Below are 7,892 nucleotides of genomic sequence, written 5' to 3'. Positions count from 1 at the left end.
CAGTGTCATTCTACGGAGCGGAGTGAAATTAAATACAACATTAATTAAAGAACTAGAATCTCCAAGTTCACATAATACATGGAGGAAAGCACCAACTTCTCTTTCAATTTTTTTTTGCGGGGGGGGGGCGGGTTGGTTGTGGGGCTTGAACTCTGGGCCTAGGAACTGTCCCTGAGCTCTTCAGGTCAAGGTGCTCTTCCTCTTGGGCCACAGCGTCACTTCCAGTTTTCTGGTGGTTAATTGGAGATAAGAGTCTCTAGGACTTTCCTGCCTGGGCTGGCTTTGAACTTTGATCCTCAGATCACAGTCTCCTTGAGTACCTAGGATTACAGACGTGAACCATTGGCGCCCAGCTTTTTCTCCCTTTTTATTTATTTATTTTTTTTTTGGGTCGGTTGTGGGGCCTGGACTCTGGACCTGGGCACTGTCCCTCAGCTCTTCAGCTCAAGGCTAGTGCTCTACCACTTGAGCCACAGTGCCACTTCCAACTTTTTCTGCTTATATGGTGCTGAGGAATCGAACTCAAGGCCTCATGCGTGCAAGGCAAGCACTCTACCACTGAGCCACCTTCCTAGCCCCTCTCTCCCTTTTTAATTTTTAATTTTTTATTTTTTTTGTCGGTCGTGGGGCTTGAACTCTGGGCCTGGGCGTTGTCCCTCAGCTCTTCAGCTCAAGGCGAGCGCTCTACCACTTGAGCTACAGCGCCACTTCCGGTTTTCTGGTGGTTTATTGGAGATAGGAGTCTCACGGTCTCTCCTGCCTGGGCTGGCTTTGAACTGCGATCCTCAGATCTCAGCCTCCTGAGTAGCTAGGATTACAGGCGTGAGCCACCAGCGCCCGGCTCCTCTCTCCCTTTTTAACAGACTAGAGCCTGGCATGTTGCTCAGGCTGTGGCCTTCATTTCCTAGGCTCAAGCAATTCTCCTGCCTCAGCTTCTCAGCTAAAGGCATATACCACCTAGTCTGAAAAAAAAAAAAAAGCATATAAGATCAAAGTACATTATATGCATGTATTGAAGTGTCATAATGAAACCTACTATTTTTAATTTTTATTTTTTTATTTTTTTGTCAGTCATGGGGCTTGAACTCTAGGCCTGGGCACTGTCCCTGAGCTCTGCAGCTCAAGGTGAGCACTCTACTATTTGAGCCACTTCGGTTTTCTGGTCGCTAATTGGAGATAAGAGTCTCACAGACTTTCCTGCCTGGGCTGGCTTTGAACTGTAATCCTCAGATCTCAGCCTCCTGAGTAGCTAGGATTACAGGTGTGAGCCACTGGCACCTGGCTAAAATCCATTAATTTAATATACATCAAATAAATAAAATGAAACTCAGGTGAGTTCAGACATGGCAGTACTCACTAATAACCCTAGCACTCAGGAAACTGAGGCAAGATAGTCATAAGTTTGAGGCCTATTTGGGCCATCTAGCCAAGTCCTGTCTCATAAAAAGAAAGAAATTTGGGCAATAACCATAGTACATATAACAAAAGTTACAGGAGTTTTCACCTTTCTTGCCTCTTGTTGAATTGGTACAGGGGCCCTGAATTGTTCAAAAGGTGAAGAAAGGGCTGAGAAGGTGGCTCAGTGATAGAGTGCTTGCCTTGTATGCATGAGGCCCTGGGTTTGATTCCTTAGCATCACTTACACAGAAAAGCCAGAAGTGGCGCTGTGGTTCAAGTGGTAGAGTGCTAGCCTTGAGCTGGAGAGCTCAGGGACAACACGCAGGCCCAGAATCCAAGCTTCACAACTGACAAAAAAAGTGAAGAAACCATCAGGCCCTGGTGGTTCACGTGTATAATCCTAGCTACTCAGGAGGTTGAGATTTGAGGATTGTGATTTAAAGCCAGCCTGGGCAGGAAAGTCTGTGAGGCTCTTATCTCCAATTAACTGCCAGAAAACCTGCAGTGATGCTGTGGCTCAAAGTGGTAGAGTGCTAGCCTTGAGCAAAAGAACTCAGAAACAGTGCCGAGGCCCTGAGTTCAAAGCCCCTGCCCTCTACCCCCAAAAAAGAAAGAAAAGAAAAAGGTAAAAGTAAAAAAGAAAAAGTGAAATAGTTGGGTGCCAGTGGCCTATTTCTGTAGTCTTAGCTACTCAGGAGGTTGAGATCTGGAGGATCTCAATTCAAATACAGCTTGTCAGAAAAGTCTGCAAGATTCCATCTCCAAAATAACCATCAAAAAAGCTGGACTGGAGATGGCTTCAGTGGCAGAGCACCGGACAAGTAATAAGCTGAACAAATATGAGGTCCTGAGTTCAAACTCTGGTACTGACAGAGAAGAGCAGAAGCAGTTTCTCTCCAGTATCTGTACCTCAGTTTTACCATCTGAATAGAGGGGAGAAGACTGACCTTTGGCAGCCTAAACAGGTCATGCCTACTTTGCTTTCTGCGCCCAAATCCCATGGAATAGCATGGAAGGTTTGGGAACGAAAATGTATAGCCGTACTGAGAAAACACAGAGGGGACATACTGTCTGCTAATGAGTGAGCTTCATGTTTTACACAAGGAAGGAGAATCCATGAGAGTCGTGGCATCGCTGAGAAATGAGGAGAGAGAAGGAAAAAAAGAGAAGAGAATTGAGAGGAAAAAAATCCACGAGAGTCACCATTTGAGCAAGAAGATTGCTGCCCAGGGCTAGCCCGTTTGTTGGTGGCAGCAGTGTCATTGCTAATTACTGATAAGTCTGTCCCTTCGGCCTTGGCCCCTTCCCCAGGCCCAGCCACTCACACTTTGCGGTCATTGAGCAGCATCCCATTCATGGTGCTGATAGCCTGCTGTGCAGCCTCGTGGGTCTCAAAGTGCACAAAGCCGAAGCCCCGGGAGCCATGCTCATTGCACACCACCTGGTTCATGGGGAGGAAGCACAGAGTACATTCAATAGGATAGCAAGGTCATAAAGGCAGCACAGACACCTCTCTGTTATGTGCATAGGAACTGGGGTGTGGCTCAGAGGTAGGGTACTTGTCAAGTGTGCACCAGGCATTTTGTGGTGATTATTAGCACAATCTCCAAAAACGAACAACAAAAGAATCTTATGTCTGTCCCATTTCAGAGATGGGGAATTGAAATTTGGAGATCAATTCCCTTGCTTAAGTTATCAGAGAAAGGAAGGAAAGACCCCTCAGAAAAAATCCAGATTTTATCTGCACCATAGACCAGCGTTAACTGCCTTCCTAAAACAAGGATTAGCCCAACCCCCAAAACTGCATACTAGTTCTAACAGCAAACTAGAAGCTTAGAAACACCCTAAACCTCTCAAGATGAAACTTCTGAGTAGCTAGGATTACAGGCATGAGTCACCAGCACCTGGCTATCATGTCTGCTTTTGATACTGAAAATACAACAATGATTAAGAGCAAGACCACTACTCTTAATAGCATAAGAAAAAATTTAAAAACAAGATGTGGGGGTGGGGGTGGGGCTGGGAGGTATATCAGTGGTAGAGTGGGTACTTAGCATACATAACACTCAAAAGCAAGACATGAAGCCCGGTGCCGGTGGCTCACACCTGTAATCCTTGCTGCTCAGGAGGCTGAGATCTAAGGATCGAGGTTCAAAGCCATCCAGGGCAGGAAAGGCCGTGAGACTTTTTTTTTTTTTGGGGGGGGGGGGGTCGGTTGTGGGCCTGAACTCAGGGCCTGGGCACTGTCCCTCAGCTCTTCAGCTCTAGGCAAGCACTCTACCACTTGAGCCACAGCGCCACTTCCGGCTTTTTTTCCCCTGCTTATGTGGTGTTGAGGAATCGAACCCAGGGTCTCATGCATGCAAGGCAAGCGCTCTACCACTGAGCCACCTTCCCAGCCCTGGCTGTGAGACTGTTATCTCCAATAAACCACTCAGAAAACCAGAAATGGCGCTGTAGCTCAAGTGGTAGAGCACTCGCCTTGAGCTGAAGAGCTGAGGGACAGCACCCAGGCCCAAAGTTCAAGCCCCATGACCAACAATTAAAAAAGTCTGCCTGGGCTGGCTTCCAACCTTGATCCTCAGGTCTGTCTCCTGAGTAGTTAGGGTTACAGCTGTGAGCCACTGATGCATGGTTGCACCCAATATTTCTACTGCATTACCCCCCCCCTCTTTCGGGGTATGGGCTGGTCTTGTGACTAGCTTTGACCAACAGAACAGTAGAAGTGATGGGGTGTCAGTTTTCAATTAAAATCTCAGAAAACCTGTCATCTGAGATCTGCCATTGTCATAAGAATGGCCTGAGCTAGCCTGCTGGTAGAAGGAAGCCCAGATGTTCTAGCTGATGATCAGCCCCTGCTACCTATATCCCCTGAGGGTTTCCACCAGCCTCAGAGAGCCTAGTCTAGGTCAGAACTTCCCACTACGTTAAGCCAAACCAATAACCAATGATGGTTGTTGACAGTCATGAGTTTGAGGTTGTTTCACTATGGGTTGACCCATACACAGGTAACTTCTGATAGATCCAGCAAGAGAAAATGGAAAGAATAGCTAGCTACTGGTTAACCACTTGCTCTATCTCAAGCCAAACTGTAAAAGTGAAGTGATGCTGGCCATCCCTTTAACACACGAGCCTTTGTCAAACTTTCCCCAAAGAGTCATACCCACCTTGCAAGAGAGGATATTCCCAAAGGTGGAGAAGGTGTCATACAAAGCCTTGTTGTCAATCGAATCCTCCAGGTTCTTGATGAAGATGTTGCCCACACCTGACTTTCGAAGCCCTGGGTCTCGATGGGACCACATGATTCGAATGGGTTGACCCTTGATCACCTCAAAGTTCATAGTGTCCAATGCCCGTTCCGCTGGGCAGAAGGAGAGAAAAAGGGCAAGTTAAGGGAATTTTCTGACCTTAAATTTACATAATGCCTAATTAGGAACAAAAAGGAAAAGAAAGAGATGGAAGGAAGGAAGGAAGGAAAGAAGGAAGGAAAAAGCAAGCAAGCCAGGCCCTGGTGGCTTATGCTTCCTATAATTCTAGCTACTCAAGAGGCTGAGATCTGAGGACTACAGTTCAAAACCAGCCTAGGAAGGAAAAGTCTGTGAGACTTATCTCTAATTAAACACTAAAAAAAACAGAAAGTAGAGCTGTGGCTCAAGTAGTAGAATGCCAGATTTGAGCAAAAAAAAGCTGAGACTGCCCCAGTTCAAGCCTCAGTATCAGCACAAAAACAAAAATGGAAAGCTATTGTCTGGGCCTCACAGGAGAGAGGAACCTGGAAGTTCATGTGAAATTAACACGTTTGGTGTGTCTCTCACCTTTCTAGGCCGGCTTACCAAAGCCACAAGGGCATGGATCCCTATCCCCATGTTACAGATGGGAAAACAAGCTGGGAAAGGTGAGAGGTCAGTGACGGAACCCATTTATTCTGTCCTCTGTAACCAATGGAGTAAATGAGAATATAAAGGAGGGACCCATATGACAAGAGGCTAACAGCAGTTTGAGGAAATTAAACCTCAGAGACACTAATAGAGCTGAGGTTTGATCTAGGATGGTGTGGCTTGGGGGAAAGCCACCTCTCCCAGCCCTCATCCTCATATAGTCAGTTGGTTATGGGGCTTAAACTTAGGGCCTAGGCACTGTTCCTGATCTTTTGTGCTCAAGACTAGCACTCTACCACTTTGAGCCACACACAGCTCCACTTCCAGTTTTTAGGTAGTTAATTGGAAACAAGGGTTTTACTAACTTTTCTGTCTGGGCTGGCTTTGAACCCTGACCCTCAGATCTCAGCCTCCTTAATAGCTAGGATTACAGGTATGAGCCACTGGCACCCAGTTTATAGATTTTTATTTTTTTGCTCAAGGCTCATGCTCTACCACTTGAACCACACCTCCACTTCCAGCTTTTTCATAGTTAATTGGAGATAATATCACACTTTCCTCCCCACTAGTGCTCAACTTATAGTAGGTTTTTGGTGGATAACAATGTATCTGAAAACAGCAGCTTTGCCCACCCTCTTGACACACTATATGCTGTCCCCTCTGCTTTGGTGACTTGGAGGGGGTTGGTAGAGGGTGGTAGAGCAGGCCTTGAAGTCCAATGCTAGCATAAGCAGCCAAGGGCAAAACACTTTTCTCTGCTGTTCAGTTCTTCCATCCATGAACTGGGTCAGGTCCTATTGCACTCACGGGGCCTACAGAGAGACTAGGCAAGATGCAGGAAATGGGGTAAAGCAAAGAGGAGCCAAAAGTATCTTGGAATCCATTGTTATTTCAGTAAAGTCTCAACTCAGGGAACCACCTAGAGACCTGGAGTTAAGTGGCCATGGGTCTTTTTATTGTTGTTGTTATTTTGGGTCCGGTCGTGGGGCCTGACTGAACTCTGGACCTGGGCGCTGTCCCTCAGCTCTTCAGCTCAAGGCTTGCGCTCTACCACTTGAGCCACAGTGCCACTTCCAGCTTTTTTTTTCTTTTTGCTTATGTGGTACTGAGGAATCGAACCCAAGGCCTCATGCATACAAGGCAAGCGCTCTACCACTGATACACCTTCCCAGCTCTGTTGTTTTTTGTTGCTGCTGTTGTTTTAGTCTTGACTGGCTTTTGTTGTTGTTTCCGAAACAGTCTCCCTATGGAGCCGGGGTTAGTATCAAACTCATGATCCTCTTGCCTCAGACTCCTGTGTGCTAGTATTGCAGGTGAGCCCTCCCTCTGCCTGACTGAACCAGGCAATTTTTGCTTATATTTGTGGAGTGTTACACAGACTATCACTTTTCTTGGATTGTCATTTAAGAATGCTTGCAATGTGCCAAATGATACTCCACAGATAACCAGTTCTCCATTCCTGCTTTTGGGAATAAAGCTGTGTCCCATTTTACAGATAAAGAGGTGCCAGGGACGCTTTTATCTAAGTTCACATATAGTAGCAGAGCATCAGAAAAACCTAGGGCTCTGAACCTTTATCTTCACTGTCAGCCGAAGCATAGACATGCCCAGCTGATCAAGCTCTAGTCAACCCCATGAGCTTGGAGAAGCTCAGAAATGGCTTTTCAGGGTTTGGTAAGGTGGAGCCAAGGCTCTAACACTGGGAGGTAAGGGCCCAAGGCTCATCCCACTCTCCAGCTGTGCTGCCTTGGTCTCCCTCACCAGGTGCTATGAATCTTTCAAACTCACGACCATTCACTCCAACCCCTCCAACCCTTCTACACACCTCAAACCCCTTTTGCATTATTTTTCCAATAGGTTCCTTTTTTTTTTTTTATGGCTAGGACCTTCCTTGGAACCTCTATCCACAGGATCTTCACTTCCTTAGTGGGGAGGATTACAAGTATGAGCTACTGTGCCAGGCCTCTCAACTCACTTGTAAGGAAAGCACTCAATTTCCAGAAGGGCAAATGAGCCCAGAATGGGTAACTAACTTGGCCAACATCACACAGCTGCTAGCTAGGTTTCTATCCTAGATCTGCTTGGCCCCAAAGCCCTTAGCTATTTTCACTTGGCCTCATTTTCTCTTCTCTACAAAAAGAAGCAATGCCAGGAAACCACGCAGCAATCACCGCTTCTCCCCCTCTTCCCCCCCCCCCCCCCCAGGAGCCCTGTGACTTCCAGCGCCCTGTATCTATGGCTGGAGCCCTGAGTGCCTCTGCCTCTGCCAGGCTCAGGCCCCCGCTCACCGTCTGCCGGCTGCTGGAAGTTGATGTAGGCATAGCCCAGCGAGCGCCGGGTGGCCACGTCACGGCACACGCGGATGGACAGGATGGGGCCTGCAGGCGAGAAGGTCTCGTAGAGCATGGCTTCGTTCACGTCGGGGTGCAGGTCGCCCACGTAGAGCGAGGCGAGCGGGTAGCCCTGGCCTCCGGCGTGCATGGTGAGCAGGGGGTCGGGAGCCCAGGGCCTGGCGAGCCTGGGCGCTGGGCTCTCCCTGCCGCCTTGCCTGGCGCGGCGGCCGGCTCCTTCCCTTTACAGCCCCCGGGGCCCCGCAGCCAATCGCGGGCGCGGGTG

General features: G+C 47.9%; 1 protein-coding gene across 3 annotated transcripts in view; it reads right to left on the bottom strand.

Annotated features, from left to right (window-relative positions):
• The window catches only part of Pabpc1l (poly(A) binding protein cytoplasmic 1 like), a 21,667-nt gene extending 13,910 nt beyond the window's left edge, over positions 1–7,757 (bottom strand). For all 3 annotated transcript variants that reach the window (XM_042694528.1, XM_042694529.1, XM_042694530.1), the window contains exons 1-3: positions 7,565–7,757; positions 4,566–4,759; positions 2,724–2,839 (exon numbers count right to left, since the gene is read on the bottom strand). In XM_042694528.1, coding sequence (XP_042550462.1) covers positions 2,724–2,839; positions 4,566–4,759; positions 7,565–7,757 — 503 coding nt within the window. The remainder of the gene's footprint in view (positions 1–2,723; positions 2,840–4,565; positions 4,760–7,564) is intronic.
• Positions 7,758–7,892: the final 135 nt, after the last annotated feature.

Source organism: Dipodomys spectabilis, unplaced genomic scaffold (genome assembly GCF_019054845.1).
Source record: "Dipodomys spectabilis isolate Male_0828 unplaced genomic scaffold, ASM1905484v1 ptg000175l, whole genome shotgun sequence".
NCBI lineage: Eukaryota > Metazoa > Chordata > Mammalia > Rodentia > Heteromyidae > Dipodomys > Dipodomys spectabilis.
This window is presented reverse-complemented; position numbering and strand designations above follow the sequence as displayed.